We start from the raw sequence: 21,031 nt of genomic DNA on the forward strand, positions 1-21,031 counted from the left end.
TAAATTTAATTTTAAAAAGTAACTGTTTATTTCCCAAGGATATTAATATGGTACTTGCATGTTTACTATGACTTTTCAGATCAAAGAATAAAAAAAAATAAATCTGCAGCCCATCAAATTTTCAGTAAGTGAAAATGGATTAAGATGAGAAGTTGGCATGCATAGTGGCACATCTCAGTGCTTAATGTTTGTTTTATTTTGAATGAGCTGTCCATAAATATTTTAATGTGTTCATCTGCCAGGAGGCATCTGCCTTACACTGTAAAAGTCCTTATCACTTTGTTTATTCATTTCACCTTCTTGACTGATAATATCCTTTTTTCATATTGACCTTTCCCAAAGTTAGAGAAGAGGGAGTCAAATTTTTTCTTTAATTTTCTTTCTATTGGTATTTTTCCCATATTCTTTTTCTATTCATGCAAAGCTACAGAGTTAATTGTAACACCTTTGTGAAGCTTGGACGCTGCTTTGGTACAATGAAACCCATCCTTGTAGGGGGAAAATTACTAGCTAAGAAAATCTAAAGAGTTTAAAAAAGCGTGTATAATTTGGAAAACAAAACTAACAAATAAACAGAAGTCCTGCTTGCATTTTGCCTATCTGCATAGTTTGTAGAATTCATTCATACTGGATGATTTGCAATCACAAAATAGAAATAGCTCCCAGTTATGCTGATAACAGTCACTTTCAGCATTCTAGCAGACTCATTTAGGACATGTTTGCTTGCTTGATATGATATACAGAAAGACTATCTGTCCAGTAGTTGAGGATGAGTTCCTGTCCACTTCATTTTGTGACTGTCTCTAAATGATGAAGGATGTTGATCAATTATTCACAGGGATATGAATAGATATCTAACTGGTCAAAAATCTAAAAAAAATGATTGTGTTTCCAAAATTAATGCTCTTAGGTTATGGCCGCTGGCTGCTGGTCAAGCCTGGGATTAAATTACCATCTTTTTTCAATTGTCTGTCTTTATCTACAGAAAAATATTCAGGAAAAAGTTACCCTCTGATTCAAAATTTCATTTGCTTGAACGTAGGCCAAAAGCAAATGTGCATGTGTGAAGGTTTATGTACTTCTCCTAACTTGAAAAGGAAAGTATAAAATTTATTATTATTCTTACTTATTCTAGAAAGAACAAAATCACATGGGGATGTTTTTTCAGTCTTTCAGGAAATATTTTATCTGTAGAACTGAGACCTCAGGGCTGGCATGCATGGCTGAGCCTGGAGCCTGTGCTCCATATTCTTACGCATTTCTTTTGGCACCTATGTCTACACTGCAGCTATTTCTGCTTGAGAAGTAAGGAAATTAGATAGGCGGTTAGGCTAAGCTGAGCTCCCTGCTGCTGAAGTTACCTTGCTACAGGTAAGCAGTGAAGTAAATGAAAGGTTTGTCCCTGTTTTATTACTACACTGTGGTCATGCCATTGGGAAGAACTCCAGGCTCATTGTAGGGTAAGAGCCGTAGTTTATTCTTTATTTTTTTGGGAGTGTGCAAATAAATTCTTGATAAATAAAGTTATGAATAAAATAGTTATGCCTAGTTAGCACTACATGTTTAGAGACCCTTTCAATTCTTCATCAATCTGAAATGGTATGTATTATACATAGACTCACTCCACAAGGCTTTTGCATAGAAAACCTTTGGTTGACTGATTCTGAAAATGTCTGGTCAAGAAAAGATCCCCTTAAAGAATTAGGTTAAATTAAAAGACTGTATAAAGAGTTTGTATTGATTACATGCTAAGAATGATTACAATACTATAATAAAATGATGAAGTCATATACTTTCTGCTCTCATTGAAAACGACACCAGATCTTTTCTCGAACAGAAAGCAGAAGTCCCAAGTACTGAGAACTTCTTCCTTAAATGAGTCTTGATCTCAGTTATAACTCAAAATGGAACAGATTTTGTAAGATCTGCTATACATGCAATCAGTTCAACAGCAACTTTCAGCAATTTGGTGTATGTTGTTTTAGATACTATATTAACACAAATTCCATAGAAATCTGTTTGTAACCTGTAGGAGTAATAACATATGTAAAGTTCAAAATAATATAAATTTATTCATAATTATTATTTTTTTTCAAATGATTTTTTCTAGTGGCATTGCTGACTTGGTTGGATGTTCATTGTCATCTTAAACTGGTTTCGATCTTTGAAAGGGCTTTGTAGAAATAACACTCCTTTAACCAGAAGCATATATTTTGAGGAAGTACCTCTGTATGGAGAAGAAAATAATTTCTAGTTTCATGGTTACAAAGAACTTGTAGGTGAATGAATTTAATTCCTTAGGATACAAGTTTATATGAGGTCTTAAAATGGATGGATGAACTGTCAGTTACCTGGAATTATATTGCCTGAACTTTTCAACAGCCAAGGGAAAATGCATTTTGGGACAGCAAGGTGGCAAGATTACCATACGCCATGCATTACATCTGTTACACTTTATTTTTAGCCATCTGTTAACAGGAAAGTACTGATAAGTCTTTCCTTTCAGCATCAATTTCATTCTTACAGTTGAGTTTATCAGTGTATTGTTGTTGTTTTTTTTTGTTTGTTTGTTTGTTTTTGTGAATGAAAAAACACATTTTTTATTAGAACAGAATAGTTATTGTACTTGTGGTCAAAAATGATGAGATTTACTTGTAAACAGCCTTTGAGATTTTCGGACTAGTGTGATTTGCTACTAACATTTATTAGAATGTTTATTAGAACATTTATTTTTTTTTAGTTTTGAATGAAATTAAATATTTGTGAGACTTTTAAAGGTGCCGTTCTGCTGTCTGCTAAAATGTGGCTGTCCCTCACCCATTATTTTTGGCAAAAATGTTTCAAGCATTTTTGAAGAAGGAGTTAGACAAAAATGAATTATCTGGCCTTCAAAAATTCCATCAGTATTCTGGAGTAAAAGATTCTGGTATTCTCTGGGCTTTAAATCAAACTTGGCATGTTTGTGGCCAAAATGCAACTTTGTGAAAATCTATTATTGATGGCTGTATGTAAATTGTAGAAGTTTTGCTATCATGTTGCTGATAAAATGTCAAGATATTCTGTCTCCAATTAGCATGTTGTGTTGTCCTTTTTAGCAGTCTTGTTATTCATCACCAGGCAATGGAAAGCAGCCCTGATCCAATCACAGGCACCTGAACAAAGGCAGGAGCCTGGGGTACCTTGAGTCCACTCTACTTCAATCACAAAACATGGTAGGGAGTAGATTCTGATGAAAGACCAGTTGGAAACTGAAAGCATAAGGGAGAAAAGGTGAGAAAAGCAAACTATGAATGGGGTGAAACAACTGGTCAGACAAGGAAACTAGCTCTGGTTGAGGACTCAACTACTTGAGAAGCCAGGGCATAGTGGGAAGTGGGGGGGGACTGAATGAGTGATGATAGAAGCAGCAGCAGGAGGTAAGACTGAGGTGCTAAACAGTGAATGGAGAACCCAAGAAGGGACAACAGTGCAAGAAGCCAGTAGGAATAAGGACCACGTAATTACATCAATATTTTTCCTGTTGGACCTCTGCCTTACTTACGTTCAGAGTGAATGAAAGATAAAAGTGTTGCTATAACTTCATTTTTTCATGCCTGACAACAGGAGTTACTAAATTCACTACATGTGTATCCTATTCAGCATGCAAAATTTTTTAATTTCTTCATGAGGTCACTTTTTGCAACTCTCATTAAGTTTTCATATATTCACATGGCACCTTTTTTGTGAAATGTGGGGGATTGTTGTTGCTGTGTTATGGATGGGAACCAGAGTGTACAAAATACCAAGTGTTCATGAATACTTGGTGCCCTCTTTAAACAGGTAAGGGCCTGAGGTTTCAACATGCTTACATTGTGTAGTACTGTTATTTAAGGCAGAACAGGAGATCTTAATGCAGTATGAGTAGAATTCTATTACCATAGTTAATATAAAAAATGACTCTTCATCTTTAAAAAAACAAACGCTTATGTGAGGCAAAAAATGATTTATCTTTATATAGGGTGAAGTGAGCTTCACTACAAGCAAGGAACAATTAGCTGAGCTTTCTGCTCTGCTTCATCAAAATGTTATATATGGTTTCTGGGAGTTTTAACATTTTCTTTCAATGTATCATTGCTTTGAATTTTGCTAAAGCCTGTTTGGGTAAGAATTGTTGAGAGTAAGCAACTGATACAAAACAAGTGCATAGGATAATATTTCTAAGAAATACTATCAGTTCTTGTTGAACTGTTTTTGTTTCCAGTGGCTTTTCTACAACATGCAAGCCATTATTTTGTTGGTTCACTCGTAACGATTTCAGAAAAATCATGGAAACAAGTATTATCCCTCTTTATTCATTAACATGTTTTCTATTGTTTTGGATTAATTCTCGGTATATTATTAAAATATTTATGGATATGTTTCCTTTGGTTCCATAATTAGCTGGCAATAGCAGTAAAAGCACTCAAAAAGTGTTTTTCCAGGTATTAAACATTGCAGAATTGAGAACTAAGGGTCTGGCGGAATTAAGCCACTTGTTCAGGTAGTTATAAATCATATAATTGTTCTGGGGAACACCTAGAGGTTATATAAAGTAAAGAAAACACTTACTATGATTTTTCCATTTGGGAAACGCTTTCTACTTTCATCACAATTTCTTTGAAGCTATGTAATGACCATAGGCTTGTTCCAAACCCGCTGCCTCAGGATAACAGGGTCCTGTCCTGTCCTTTCCTGTGTTTTTGAGGTGACCATGGTATCACAAGAACCCTGAAACTACCAGCATTCCAGCCTCTTAATAGCACTTTGTGTTGCCTTCTTAAGTTAGGGCGGCAGCTTAAGTATAATATCTCTCCAGCTGACTCCAATAACCTGAAGAGAGCTGTAATGAACAGGGTAATTCTGATGTGGTATGGATGAGGAAGGAAGGAAAGGAGAAAGAGGAAGCTGAAATGTTCTCCTGGGAATCTGTTGATGAAAACTTCCAAACAGTCATGAGAAAATGATTTACTGTCAGCCTCTCTCCAGTTAATCAGCATGGTTTTGGATGCAGATTTGATTGTGTCCTAAACCATACCAGGTTCATGTTGCTAATAGTCAGGAAAACAGAGGAACAGTGGTTCACTATCGGTACTGACAGGCAGAAGAATGTTTGTGTTCTTTAGTAAATTAATTAGCAGCTGCCTGCATTCTAAAGAGAAAATATAGTTACTGTTTGCACTTCTTATTTGGAATGCCTAATTAATGGAAATTGGCCCCTCTTGAGATCTTCCTCTTACACTGTGCAGTCATTTTTATAGCGTTAGTTTCTAGTGAGGGAGGGTGGAGGAACTTTGAATGCTTCAGTGCTCCTGTAAAACATGCTGAGGTGACATTTTGCTGCTAATCTTTCACTGAGCTGCATGGTGAGGTTAGGCTTTCAGGCAGCCAGAATGTACGTTTAGTCTTGCATGTGTAAGTGTTACTTTATTAAGGAGAGGTAAGGGTAAAGACAGACACATCAACATTTTGTTTAGCTGTTTCTTTTGAACTACTGTTCTGTCTCCATGCTTTCTGTTTAGGAAGCAGAATGACCAATTTTTTCATTACCTTCAGTACTTATCTTCTCATGCAGAACATTGAAGCTTTGGGCTTATACACGGTTTACCTGGAGGCAGGAATGTACCCATTTGAATGAGCTTGAGTCAGTGAAAACTCAATGAAGTGTTTGCTATTGGTAATGCTCATGTCAGGGACTGCCGATTCCATTTGCTTTCTAGCAGTACTTTCTCTGTTGTGGTCACTGTTCAGAGCTGCTTCACTTTCTGAATTAAAACAAACCATGCAGTGAAGTTCCTTGATTAAATTCACCCCTCTCAATTCTGTGCTCAACTACTAAAAGCGTTAACCAAATTAAGTGAAATAAGGCCTCTGGTTAACTAAATATATCATTTGCTGATATGTGAATGAGCTTTGACTCTACTTGATCATCCCTGAAACATTTGCATTGGCATAGGGATTCCCATAATATGAGTGAGATAAGAATTGCTATTCTAGATAACAATTCTGGAATCTGTACTATATGTAATCATATTTCTAAATTAGACATGCAGATAAGCAATTTTGCAGTCCATGTACTGAAGTGTCCTCCTGACACTTGGACTACCTTTTGAAGGTTATCTCATAGCCTTATATAGGTCAGCTTCATTTATGAAGCATGCTACACTTCTAAAGCAAAGTTTTCATATGGATTTAGATCCCTTTTTGTAAGCTGGAGTTGGAATCATTCAAGATTTGTGGAATCCGTTCATATCTTTATACCTGGGCTCATTAGATGTAATATTTTTCATTTTGTAAGTTTATGATTTATGTAGTTTTAAAGAAAGTATTGGAACTGAGAACACTGATTTGAATTCATAATGTGAACTACAGTTGTGATTTCTTATAGTGCCTACAGCTTCTGAGCTCCAAAGGAAGGGGAAGGGATACAGAGAGCAAGGAGCTCTATTTTTCTGTTTTCCCTCTCTTTCATGTTCAGGTAGCTCCCACTAGGGACATATTCTAGTTTTTAGTCTAAAGCTTTATGAATAGGCAACATTGTATTAATAGTAATAACAACAATAATAACTGCAACAACAGTAATAGTGATAAATAATAAATTTCAGCTATGTTCCTTCACCCAGTGGTAATAAGCCGTAGATGTGAAAGCGAGATAGAAAGGCAAAAAGCATATTTGGATTCCCGCTGGGAAGTCTTGTTCCAGAACAGCATTTTATTCCTGGAGCAGTGAGTAGTTCCTTCGTTAGCATGAGTTCCTTTTTGTGTACTTTTAATACACAGTGCAGAACAGAAAGAGATTATGAACGACATCAAGGATACGTATATAAAACAAGAATTTGGAGACAGATTTTACAACATGGGGGAAAAGGGCAGGGAAATAATGAAAAAGGGGAAGCAGAGAGAAGAAAATTGCAGAAAGTAGTGGGTGTAGATGGAAGTAACTTGTTAATACTATGACCAACTTCAGGCTCTTCTGGTGGTGGTGAGAAGTCAGCAGAAAGAGGAATGATATTTTATTGAGTTGCAAATAGCATACTGACAACAAAGAGTTAATTAAATTGTAGCCTGGCAATAGAAAATCAAATGTGAGATGACATTTTAGCTGTGAGGCCCACTTTAGGCTGTTGAAAAGTAGTGGAGTACTAACCATGTTCTATTTTTTCCACAGCCCCAAGAAAACCTCATGGCTGCAGTGTCGCTGCTAATTTGCTTTTACATTTCATCACACATTGGATTTCTAAAGCTCATTGTATGTTTTCTTAAAGCTTTTGTTAGATGCTTTTACATTTTAAAGATAGATAGCCTTGAAGGGCAATTGTCCCTTCTTTATACTATATAACAGCTTACATATAATAGCTTACATCATGATTAAGTATCTTAGCAGAATTAGGAGCACATAGCCTGCCTCAGTAGAAAGAATTCTATAAATTACTGGGATTTTACTGAAAAAAATGCCACTAACAAAGCTGAGGAGCTAAATGGAAACACATGTTCTGAGCTTGTCTTTAGGTAGTTTGAGGGCATATATTTGCTGTTTTATCTCTTCTCTTTCATTTGGGTACAGGGTTGTTTTTCCTTGTTTGTTTAAAAATGGGCAAGAGAGAAAGAAGTGACCATACTGAGCCTATATTGTTTCTACAAGGGCAGCTTATAAACAGATTATGAAAACAAACATTTGTGCCACTCTTCATTCCACGAATACAGAGCTATCTGATAGTAGTCAGCATGGTGCATCTCGTAGAGAACTCAAATTTAATACCAGTGTTAGGCTGGTTTTATGTAAGGAGATAGCCTATAAAACTGGAGCCCTGCTTTGCTGTGTCGACATGTCTGGAGCTCAGAATAAAATTGAGTTTCCTGCTTTAGCTATAACTCGATCTTAAAATAACCTGAAGAAATTATAGTTCTGATTACAGAGAAAGTGAAGGACTTAGAACATTCTCCTAATAAAGCCACAAGATGACACAAGGCTTAGTCATCTGTAGTCTGTCTGTAACAGGCATTTCAGAGAGGGAAACAAGCCTTTGAAATTGGATAATTTGATTTGCAATCAGGCCTAATTATTTTATGAACATAGAAAACCTTTGTTTTTTGGCAAAAATAATCATCTGGAATCCAATTAGAGGAGAAGAAGCCATTTTAAATATAATGGATGCTACACAGCATCCCTTGGAAAACTGATGTCTTAGAGGGAGAGAGTTATGTTTGAAATGGATTCCACCTCTCATTTTTCTTATTGCCATTTCTGAAATAAACAGTTGTGCTCAAAGGACACATCACCCTAAATGATAAATAAAATGTTTGTGACTGAAAGTACGTCCAAAATCAATCCTTAACATCAATTTAAAAGTCCTAGAGAAGTCTTTCTATCATCTTCTGAGTATTGCAGAACTTTACAGTAGCAAAAAATTCTTCAAGAAAGTAAATAACACCAGAAAAATCATGGCCACCCTCATTTAAAAAAAAAAAAAAAAAAAAAAAAAAAAAAAAGAGGCAGTTTTGGGAGCAGCAATAGTGAATTGAAGAAAGATATATAACTTAGAGTTTAGATGTTGTAGGGAAGCTAATGTTATCTAAAGGTTCTTCAGCTCTTCTCTGTGGTTTCTTTTCACATTATATAATTTTGGTAAACCTTTTCCAATTATTTGTGATTTCTAAAAGCTTTGTCTTTTAGCCTATTGAGCTTACGGATGAGTATATGTAATATGGAGAAGCTAGTCAATGAGCTGGTCAGTTGATACTTCTCAGCTTGTAGATTCACCATGGGAGAAAGCCAGTGCTAGTTTGTGCCTGTGCAAGACTCAGACAGTATGCAGTCTGAGCCTAAAGGTTTGTTGCCTATATAGTTTTGCTGGATGGGGGCCAAAGGCGTACTATATTATTTTCATATTGAATAAGCTTTCCTTATTTGCTCCACTAAATGTGGGTAATTACCAGTCACTTCAGTTTTTTTTCTGTATAAATGACACAGATGTCCAGACAACATATTTATAATTTCACCCCATCTGTGCTAATTTTTCTATAAATGTCCTTTTAGTGCAGTAATCATCCTGTTTATCAACATTATCCACAGTGTTGAGCAACATGCAAAAATGTGACTCATATTCAGCCCTCATTAAAACAAAACATACCCACCCCCCTACTCTGGTGTCATGGCCCAGTGGAAATATTCAGGGCGTCTTGGTGGTTTGCTCTGGCTTTTTCTGGGGTTTGCTTTCCTCAGACCAAGACATCCAAGGCTGACACTGTGGTGTTGCAGGGTGATAGGCAACAAACCCCTCCAGCTTCGAGGTGTTCAAGGTGTTATGCAACTGCTTTTATCTGGTTATCCAGAAAGGAAGAACAACTCACAGAATTATCCATGTTTCATCTGAAATTAAGGGCTTTGCTTTATAGCCCCTCTCCTCTGCACATTTCTGGTTGGAGTAAGATTACCTACTAAAGGGTTGTTGGGCATTTGTTTTGTGATTTTCTTTTTTAAGTCCTCAAATTGGGACCCAACTTTATATGGTGCCAACAGGAAAAGAGAATATTTTATGGAGAGTGCTCTGCAGTCATTCATTTGCACTGTGCTGTAGGTAGTTGGGTTTACCCTCTTCTCTCAAAAATTTCCACAACTCACCCCTGCAGAGGAAAGCTTGCATTGGAAAAGGCTTAGTGGTTAGCATAAATCCTTTTTGAGGCCAGTTTACATAAAATGGCTTACATTCATCAACTTTACTCAAACTTCCCCATACAGATGCTCTCTATATTGTAATTCTTAGGAAATTTCAATGGGAAGTAATTAATGGAAATTCAGAGAAAGCGTATTTATAAATCAAACAACTTGGTCATGCATAATTACACCCTCTCACCCCCAATTACTGACAGCAACCACTGCATTTTACAGTTTGACCTCGAAAAAAATATTTCCAGAAATGCAGACATATTAAATGATAGGAGCAAAAGAAAATAATCCAGGATAATAAAGCAGCTAGGTATTTACAGTCCTAACCTCAAAACCTTTTCTGTTAAATTAGCAAAAGCAATTGAGAAGATGGGGTCAAGACCTCCAAACTCAGTATTATTTTGGAGCAAAATATCACAGCCCTAGAAATTCTGAATAGTTTAAAATGGAAACAGTGTTGCCAGAATCACAGGCTTCTGAATGCACTCCTACTTAAAAAATATTGAGTTACTTAATAGCAGAATTAAAGTATGCTTTTCAAGAAAAGTAGTTTCAAGTGTTGTGAAGCAAATTGCATCTTTTTCTGCAGATTTTAAGTTATTTTTCTGGTTATGTGTACAAGCACGTTCACTAGCACTACCTCCTGTTTCCTTAGGAAAGAACAACCATATTTGATAGTATAGTTTGATCTGGTAAATGTTGCCTACACATAAATGAAGAGGGAAAGAGACTGCTGACATTTTTTTCCAGTTTTGGAATGAGTATCATGCTGCACGTTTGCAGTGTAATCTGAGCACTCACAAAAGAATTGTAACTATGCCACCTTTTAACAATCCCCGTGGAAGCAGAAGATTATAGGAATCTCTCCTCTAGATGTACAGGCATATGTTTTCTGCATTCTGATCGGATATGTGTATGCTGGTGTTTGTATGCTAGTAAGTTATGCACCTTCTGCTTGATGTGAACGCTGGAAGCATAAAACATTGCTGGAAGGGTAAAACTGCTTCTTCCTAGTGAATCAAAAAAAAAAAATAAATCCTTTCTGTCAAAAAGTTTTGGCCCATAACAGGGTCAGAGGAAATTAAAGTAGCCTTTCATTCTGTGTTAGAGGAACTTCCTCTGAAGTTTCAGACTACCGGACTAGCAGGCTAAATTCAGCAGCAGGGATGCCTTCAATTAACTGTATCAGTTCTATTTGTAGTACAAAGGACATGAACGGCCTACATAGCTTAAAAGAAAGGAGGCTAAACAGAACTTAAAGAGGTACCCTGCATATAGCACTCTCAAAGGAAAGCAATGGGATCTCTGATAGTCAGCAGTTTAAGATTGTAACTAATGCAAAGACTTGGACTGAGTTTATACAGGTGTGCTGTCTTGTCAATAAGACATCAAGGAAGAATTTCTGTAGGAGAGGTTGCTTAGAATGTCAAACACTGGTGAAAGCAGTGGGAGAAGTGAGCAATGCAAATGAGTTTAAGGCAGAATTAACAAGTTCATTTTAGAGGAATGCTGGTTAGCTCAGGGGATTGGTAGTAATCTTGAGATCTTCATCTCTAGAGCACCAGTTTGAATTTAACCAGGTTGTTGATGCCAGTCAAAATACATTGTCCTTGTTATTGATCTCTGTGAAATGACCTTCTAATATCCTTGGAAAAACATCCCGAACCTGCAGTTGGCACATGAAAAAAATAAAGAATTGAATGGGCATGGTGATGTACCTTCTGTAGACTCGCTCAGACTTCTTTTCAGGGAAGCTAGCAGATAGCATGGGGAATACCACGTTCCTTGCTTCTCTCAATTAGTGTATCAAGCTGTAACATGACAGTGGACTAAGTAAGTATTAGGCTTTCAATAAAAGAAAAGGGAAAATTAATGAAATATTTGGTGTGTTTTGTCATCATTAGAATATCTAGAACCATCAAGAAATATGAAACCTCTACATTTCTCTATGTCTGGATCTGATCACCTGAGGATGCATTATTGTTCAAGGCCAAATTGCTAAAGAATGAGATGGCAGGGATGCGCATCCCTGAGACTGAAAGGGTGGAATCACCATCCCAGCCACACTGTTCACATAGTTTCCATTTCAGCAGTCAATCTGCTGACTGCTGTTAGTTTTCCCAAGTAATTTTTTTTTTCCCAACTAAATAATTGTGCACGTCTTTTACAGAACAGCTACAGAACTCTTTTTTGTCCAGAAAGGCCAGGTGGCATTTTTATGACATGTCTTTTACATGCAGTATTATTTAGACCCCATACACAGTAGACATGAGGAAACTAAGTTTAGTCTATTCATAAAGCATAGTTTTCTGAATAGAAAACCGTGCAGGAAGGGTTTACTGATAACCTGCTGAAGTACAATCTCTTCAACTGTGAATGTCTTGCAATGAAAAGTACTAGTGCAGCTAAATTTCAACCGATATAGGCCAATTCCAAAGATACATGCCAGCTAAATTCTCAGTAGAAAAATGAGAACTTTGGCATCATACACTGCCAAGCATTTCATTCTTAGAAGCAAGACTGTGTGAGAAGATTTAATAACTTAAAGTGCCTTGTATCAACTGTTATATCTGCAGCCTGTAAATGTTTTTAACTGCAGCATTGCTTGAATCGTATTACCAATAAAATCCTCTGTAATTTTTTTAGTGTTAATGCTTTTAGAAGAAAAAGAAAAAACTTTTTTTTTTTTTTTAGCTGATGATTTTTGAAGGATTTAATTGCCTTCTTAATTAGTTCCAAAATAAATGATTTTTTAATGGAGAATATACATTGAGATTTCAAACATATTGTATTGTGTTTCTCTAAATCACACAGAAATAAGGTTTTGTTTGTTTGTTTGTTTTTCAACTAACGTCAAAGATTTGCCCAAAGAATAAATCAAAGTATATTTCTTGAAACTTTCAGGAATCATGCAAATCAGATTTTCATCTGAATTAAACACATCTACCTCCATGTAACAATTACCAAATTCTGAAAAAAAAATCTAGTATGTTTTTTTCAGGTTTTCATATCTTGCCGTACTGCGTAATTCATTTCCCCTAGTGAAAGAATTTCACTGAACTTGATGAATTTTGTTTTGTAAACTCCATCATTGCCAAATTGAAATCTCTGTGACATCTGAACTATATTCTCCAGTTATTCTGAGCATGTGTTAAATTCATCCTTGCTGAAGTAAATGTGAGATTTTATATTCACTTCAGTGCAGTCAGAATTTTCCCCAGATTTTCTAAATTCAGAGTTCATGGGTGTGTGGCATGTGCTTCTTTGACTATAATGTACAAGACTAGTGATGGTACAGCCTAGCAATTTTTTGGTTCCAGATGAAGTTTTTGAGGGAGAGTAGCTTGAAAATAAAAATGCAGAAAGTCAAGTGTCAGGCCTATGTAGTCACTGGCACTCAGTGGGGTTTCATGTGCAGTCTCACAGAAATTTAGTTCCTGAAGCTGAATGACTTTTATAGCTGCTCAACTACAGGTATGTCAACCTGGCAAGGATTATGCCCAGCAGGTACTTTGCTGCTGTGGCTCATGTGTGATGTTCACATTGAAAAGTTTGCTGATCTTTAGGAGTACGTAGTTGTACGTATTTAAGAGCAAAAGTTCATGGTATTTTATATGATATAAGTTATATAAAATATTAGAAAAAAAATAGAGTAAAATATATAAAATATTAAAGAAATGCATTTTATTTATTTTTGTAAATATCTGGCTGATACAGGACCCTTGGTAAAATTACAGTTTCTGTGTGATGCAAGTAGTAGAGCTATGTAGATAATTGTAGATTTCATCTGTACTGAATGAGCTCCATTTCAGAGCCCAACAGTTTGATTCTTGGCTGCTGTGGGCTGTATCTGGACCTGGATCCAAGTACCAGTGGGACATCTGTCATTCCTATGCTCAATTTTTTTCCTGCTTTTCTTGGGTAGGAAAGACACAAACCTGACAGCATAAACTGGAACACCGAGGTACTGTTGAATGTTAGAAATTGAGAATTAGAAGCTGGCTGAGTGCAGGCAATGTGGCTGGGAGCTGAGGAACAGATGAGAAGAAAAAGCCCTATAGAAAACAACCGTTTGTGATTCAATATTTGATATAGACTAACAGCCGTAAAACTACTTTTTCCTGTTCAATGCAGTTGATTAATATTTTCTCTTAAGTTTTTAGACCGGTTGTCTTCTTATGGAACAAAATATTAACACAGTTAGCTTAACTGAGTTCTTGTAGCAACAGCCAAAATAGCCAATATATTGCATTAAATTATATTTTTATAGATGTCGAAGTGATCCATTCAGGAAAAAGCTTTTAAAACACATCAGTTGTATTCTGATTGAACAAACATTTTTTAAGGAATAGATCGTCTCTGCAACAGTTTTCACCTGGCAATTGATCTGCTAATATTTGTGGTTTTTGCATTCCTCTACATGGTTTCCTGCCAAAGACCATGGCCATGGCATCCTGGTCAGTGACTAAACACAATGTGAGGAATCTTTCTACTCCTTTAAGAGGTGTGTCTTAAGGGGACTATTGCATATGTGTCTTTAGGCATGGTGATCAATCTCAAACTGATTTCAACTGTTAACAATTTTGGCTGTATACAAACATGCGTGAGATTTGGTTTTCCACAAAACACTCTTTTTTTGTGTTCTGCATACTCTCCCAGTATATTCTTCCTTAAAAACACAAAAAATGACAAAAACAATAACAAAACCACAAACACAAAACAAACAAACAAATAAAATGACCAGAGGGGAATGGGGAATTAAGTTATGTTATTCTTTGAGTCTTAATTTGAGTTTCAGCTTCTCCTCTGTAAATCTGTCTGTGGATACTCACATTGGATGTATTAGAATGGTGGCAAATGCTCTTTTTACACATTGTTGACTTTTCTCCCTTCTGCCTTATGGACAGGGTGGAAAGCAAAAGCAGAAGGAATGAGAAATAAGTTTCTAGCTGTAAAGGAAAAGCTGCTAATTCAAAACTATATGACTAAGGGTTTGATATATGTCATATTTTTCTTGATACTAAATGTATCGAACTTTATAAATGGTAAATTTTACTGAAGTATTTCCAGCATGCTCATGAGACAATACTGGAAGTGAGTGTCATCTGTCACCCACAAGAAGAGTGGCAATACTTGGCTTCTTGTTTATCTGGGGCCATGCTCTCCTTTCTTATGCTTCCTTTAAAGAGAACAGGCTAAACAAGAGAACAAAGACAGAAGAATGATGTGTCCAAAAGATGCATCTTGGGAGGAGGCAGACAGACAGGACAGTTCTTATTTTATGCCTTTTAAGAAAGCATTTAGGATTCTCTGTTGTAAAATGAGGTGGCCATCATTTATCTAGTGTACATCCCACTATGGATGGATGAGCAAAGGCTGTGCAGCTGAGGTTCTCATGAGAATCCAGTTGTACCAGTTGTACTATTCAGTGTTCACAAGCTAGGTTTCCCTGAGGAAATTAGCCTTAGAGGCACTGTTTACATGACCTGTCCCAGCTCTGACCGTGTTTTCTAGGAATGGTAAGTCTCTTTTCAGTGGAATTCTCTTTATTCTCTTAGCCAGTACCTCTAGCAGTGATGGATGTGCAGTCTCATAATGGGCACACCTCACAGGACTATTCACACAACCCACATTAAAAATGATTTTTCTTTTCTGATTTTTTACTCCCTTGAGATATAGAAATATGTTATCGAAGACAACAGAACTGTGTCAAAGATGCATGCTGTGCTCTGAAATTACTTGAGTTCATTCAGTACTGGTGGCAGCTGATTTGTGTTGATGGAGGCTTCCCACATGTTGCACACAGACACAATTTGTACTTGTGCCAGAAATCATTGTTTCCCACCTGTGCTGTATAATCTGCTCCTAATGCCTATGACCTATTTTTAAAGTCTTTCTCTTTATAGCTGCTTATGTGCAGTATTTATAGAAACACCACTGAAATGGTCACAAAGAGAAGTGTGGACAACAGCCATGTATCGCTCCCTATTTTGTGGTATTTTCTTGAAATAATGGTGCAGCTATTTGTCATGTACAGTTACTACTCACTGGAAGAAGTCATGTCTTTTATCTTTTATCCACAAGGAGCTGTTGTGCTCAGAACTGTTTGTAGCTTCTGCTGTGTTCTGCATACCTGCCTGAGCAAATGGTATCTACTCTGTATCTTTGCTTTCACAGTAGAGCTGACTGCTCTGTTATCTGTAGTTTGCCATCAAAACTGGAAACAAAAACGTGATGGGAAAAACTGTCTACAGATGAAAGTGCTTATAAATTAAATATGCCATGCAACAGGACGTTCAGATTACAGACCATTTTTTAAACTTTAAAAGGGTTTTGTAATGGATGTAATATTAAGTTGCATGCAAACTACACTGAAGTTAGTAAAACCCAGCTGTTTTCTAACAGCATAACAAATAACAAACCCCAGCAGTTTAATCCAATGAAGGATTAATTAATATGATCTGAAAAGCAAATCACATGGTGGTTTTCAGAAGGGAAACTGGCATTAGAGCAGACCTACATATATGTAACATAAAGTGATAGCATTTCTGACTAAAGAATAGTTGCAAAAACTGCTGAAGTATCACATTAAACTGGTATCAGATTAAACTGGTAATTGAAAGTTGCAGTTTAAAGCCTAGACAGGCATTTCATAAGATCATTTCCAGAGACCACAAATTATTGTTTATCAATCCAAGTATTAAGATACAGTAGCAGGGAAATTTCCATTGTGATCAATCAGATTTTAGTTTGCATATGTGCAAATATATCTGCCCATATAAGACAGAGATTGCAAAATGCCCATATGAGGGAAATTACACTCTCAGTGTGAATAAATGTGGCATCTGCCAGTAGATTTATCACTGCCATTGTTTCCCTGTTCTGTCCCTGCAGAGAGAGGGGGAGCAGAAAAGCGTCTGTATCTTGGCCATGTGCTATACGCTAGTCTGCCTTTTCTGAGCACACAGGGTAGCATTGCTTTCAGGGGCCTGCCTGGAAAGCATTGGCAGACTGACTCTAAGCACAACCCTTTGCTCAAGGCATGGGTCAAAGGGGGCAGGAGAAGGGTTAGGAATTAACATGAAAGGCACAGATTTTCTTTCAGATGCCTTTTTTCTCCATAAATGCTGTAATTTTTTTTAGATCTTTGCGCATCTGTTTGACTGAAGGCCCAACCCATTTTTGCTTGAGATGGGGTTAAACGCATGACTTCCCTCAGTGCCTTTTCACCCGTTGAAGTTTTTCTCTCAGAAGAAATGATATGCCATATGAAAATATAACTCTCCTAGTAGAATCATAGATCAGCAAAATAGTGTGAGATGGCCATTGGTCTAATAAGAGACATGTTCTACAGGTGGATACTCTCGTAAGGTTTAATGGCCAGCTGTGAGCAACATCTGCAGGAATTTCAAGTGAAAGCAATACGTATTTACTTGTCTTCCTCATTTACATCTTCAGGCTGAAGAGAGAGACTTAAAATTAATTGTCCCTTAAATATGTATCTATTGCATCAGAAAAAGCACACTGGCTCATCAGTGTAGATAAGCATCGGGTACATGTGGATCATTTCAGTCCAGTTTACCCAAACTTTAAAGTATACCTCACCGTGGGAGTCCATTAGAGCCATGGGACTTACATAAGCAGTTTGGAGTCCTTTTCCATTGCTCTGTCACAGTAAATCCTTACCATTTCTTGTGCTCTGTCCCTTCTACAACTCACTTCTGTGCCCCTTATGGTTCACAAAGGAAGACATTGTGGTTATTCTCCTGCCTTACCAGGTGTGCTGGTGCCATAAAGCCAGCTAAGCAAGAAAATGTTTGTAGGGGACCCCAAACAGAATCTTAGAAAGATTAAGAGTTACCAACACAACTGCCATGGCTCTGTCCTTACCCAAACGTGCCGACTCTGTGCCATGTCAACTAATCCAGCAGGGAAATGCAGAAAGAGGGTACAAAGGGAGCTCTGGATTTCAGAGGGGGAACAGAGGTTTGTCTGGCAATGAGGTGAGGGAAGTGGTAACGGATGTGTGTGCAGCCCTCTCCTCACCCCACCACCCCCAGTACGCAACCCCAGGAGCTGCCGGCCTCAGTGCAGCCGTTTAACAGCCTGGTGGTGGGATGACGGAGAGTTCTTGCCAGATGGTTTTCTTTACTTAGATTGAAACTAGCTTCTTGTTGGTGGCTCTGTCTTTCACAGGCTGCAGAAACGGTCACTGAAGTGGCTGGGAGGATGCTACTAGAGGTTGTCAACATCATTTAACGCTGGCTATTTTTTGATCTCAAGTGGTGCTACTGTGCTGTAAGAGTTCTGTCCAATGTATGAGTGGTTTTATCACTGCTGAATGAAGGCTGCTCCCGAGGCTACCGAACTCAACATGTTTTAAAATAAAGCTCATATGGTGTTAATTGGCTTGATTGCATTAAATACGAGATTATGTTTTACAGAATCACAGAATTTCTAGGTTGGAAGAGACCTCAAGATCATCGAGTCCAACCTCTGACCTAACGCTAACAGTCCCCACTAAACCATATCCCTAAGCTCTACATCTAAACATCTTTTAAAGACTTCCAGGGATGGTGACTCCACCACTTCCCTGGTGGAGTCACCAGGCAAATGAGGCAGCCTGTTCCAATGTCTAACAACCCTTTCAGTAAAGAAGTTCTTCCTAAGATCCAACCTAAAACTCCCCTGGCGCAACTTTAGCCCATTCCCCCTCGTCCTGTCACCAGGCACGTGGGAGAACAGACCAACCCCCACCTCACTACAGCCTCCTTTAAGGTACCTGTAGAGAGCGATAAGGTTGCCCCTGACTAGCGAAGTGAGCGATGTAGGAGACATCCTCATCCCTGAAGAAATAACTCCATGCACTGCCTGCTTACACATCTCCTGGTTATTTGACAGTGCTCACGCTTGGTTGCAGGCTCTAATAAAGCAGATTGGTTTACTAAGACAATCTGGGCCATCACTGGACATACCACATGTTGCTGTCATTGTGACACACACCCCACACAGAATGACTTTAGCAAGCCTCCTGCCTCCTTTCATAAAAAAAAAAGAACAGGGAGCTCCTCCTTTTCTTCACAGAAAAAATTACGACACCAGATCTGGTATTGTTTAACCAAGCTTGGGAGGGCTGGCAAGGACTTCTGGGGATCTTAAACATAGTATGGAGTAGCTTAACTCCACAAGGAGTAATTTTATGCTCATTTCAGATTTAGGAATAATAATTTTATTTGAGCCATTTTTCTTTAGCTCTCCATACTAACCATTAACTGGAACATTGTGCAAGAAGAGCCTCTATTCTTGTATGATAACTGATTCTTTGTTTTGCAGCTCTTGGCATCGCCTTATGGTGTCCAATTCTTAATCCACCTTTGTGTATATCTATATATAGATAATAAACTAACTACTCAAATAAAGTTGAGTATATCAGTTGTGCACGTATATGGATTTTGAGGCTAAAAGTTTTCAGTAAGCAGAAATGAGCAATCTGATGTCACCATTGTTGTCAGTTGCTCTTCCTTTTGTTGATTGTTTTGGGATAGCACTGATGCCAATGTTTCTGTAGCTTTTGACTGAGTTTTTTGTGTGTGTTTGTGTGTGGCATGTTTTAATGGTAAAATAGATGATATTAAAAATAACATGAATATAAAATTATATGCATATTCATAAAATATAAATTAAAAATCAAGAATTTCACTTCTGGGGATATATTTCAAATCGTTTTACTTTCAAGCAAATTACTTATTTTAATGGCATACGAAGATGCAGTAGAGTTTATACTGTGGCTAAACCATGTTTTGAGAAGAATCTTTCAGTGGGCTTGTGTTTTTATTTTATTCTTTTATGGTTGTGCAAGCTACAGATTCAAAAAGCCTAAGAAAACCATTAAGAATGTACCGTGCTAGAAAATACAGGTATTTCAATGCACTAACCACTATACTTAAAAACTCCAGTAGCATGTTGATACTTCTGTACTCAGGAGACTGTGGTTCAGTCCCTGTTGCCCAAGGTTGGGCTGAGAACTTGAACCACAGTCATTTAGCAGGAAGTTTATACTGCTTCAGACTGTGCCTTGGAATATTGGGGAGCCTACTGTGGAAAAGGAAACCACAGGGAAGGGATTAAAACAGTTCTGCATGTGCATGCGAACATACACCACCAATTCAGTGGCCATGACCAGTAAAGTTTCACCGTGGGAGGTGCCAGTGAAGGTTATGTAGTCAAAAGTAATACCGGGAGGTGGTGGCAAAGAGCTTATGAATACCATGGGAAGGGAGCAACATATATAGTACCTGTTTAAAACGCACCAAAAAAATGCATTGAATTTCATGATCCACCTATTTATTTATTCATTTATTTTTCTTGTTCTTTTTGCTGTCTGTGTTGTGGTCCTCTTTATTGTTTCAGAAGTTTTATCTTTATTTATATGATTTTTTTTTCTGTAAATATTGAAGTATGAAATAGAACATAAGTGGTTTAGCTGAAGCAGAAAATAGCAAACTTTCATAATGAGACAAGTAATAACTGTGCACTGAGTGGATTTCTGGGAAGTAGATTCCCTTCACTCTGCCACATTTTTTATTTTTTATTTTTTTGAAAGTACAATATAGCATCTTGAAAATATTCTACCATGGAGTCCACTGTATTACAAGAAGGAAGAAGCACTTTTAATCTAATATAATGATAATAGGTGAAGGAAAGATACAATCATCTATCATGTAATAGTTCCAAATCTGTTTCTTTGTTTGACATTTCCTTATGTCAAAATAAGGCCTAATTTCCTCTGGAAATTAGAAGTGGTTTATAGTATAATACAGTAAATAATGCATAGTAGATACACGGTAAATATAGTATATCGCAGATACACAGTAAATACATAGTAGATACACAGTAAATACAGTACATAATACACTAAATAATTATTTTTTATTATTCATTTCACCTTTTTACTTTCTTCTCTCTGTTTTGGCAAGTTCATGGCAAGATCAGTAGCCCTTGAAAGGTTAACTGCATTAATGCTTGTCTTTGAAGGTGCTGCTTTTTTTTTTTTTTTTTTCCTGTGGAGACAACAGTGAGCATTATAGAAATCAGTCTTGCTTTTTTGAGACATGTTTGTGTCTTTCTACCCTTTGTTAATATGATTCTCATTTAGAAACAGGAACTGTGAAATATGCTAGGGAATAAATAGATCTCTTCTAAATAGCTATTGTCAAGGAAGAGCAAAGGAAATGAATTGTGCGAATTCTTAGAACCGAGTAACGTTTATTTCAGAAAAAGACATACTTCTCAGATCAGAATGGCTTTTGCTTTACAAGTAAGTTATTTTTTCGCTGTCTTTGTAATAAT

The 21,031-nt window shown here is 37.1% G+C and overlaps 1 protein-coding gene across 12 annotated transcripts in view; it reads left to right on the plus strand.

Moving 5' to 3' along the window:
• HDAC9 (histone deacetylase 9) overlaps positions 1–21,031 on the plus strand; it is a 290,614-nt gene that overhangs the window by 210,187 nt on the left and 59,396 nt on the right. Inside the window, exon 1 of one of the 12 annotated variants that reach the window (XM_084510982.1) lies at positions 20,918–20,999. The exons of the other annotated variants lie outside the window; for them this stretch is intronic. Within the exon in view, the coding sequence (XP_084367108.1) occupies position 20,999 (1 nt within the window). The 5' untranslated portion in view covers positions 20,918–20,998. Of the gene's footprint in view, positions 1–20,917; positions 21,000–21,031 lie in introns of those variants that run through there. 12 annotated transcript variants of the gene reach the window in all.

This window comes from Aythya ferina, assembly GCF_964211825.1.
Source record: "Aythya ferina genome assembly, chromosome: 2".
NCBI lineage: Eukaryota > Metazoa > Chordata > Aves > Anseriformes > Anatidae > Aythya > Aythya ferina.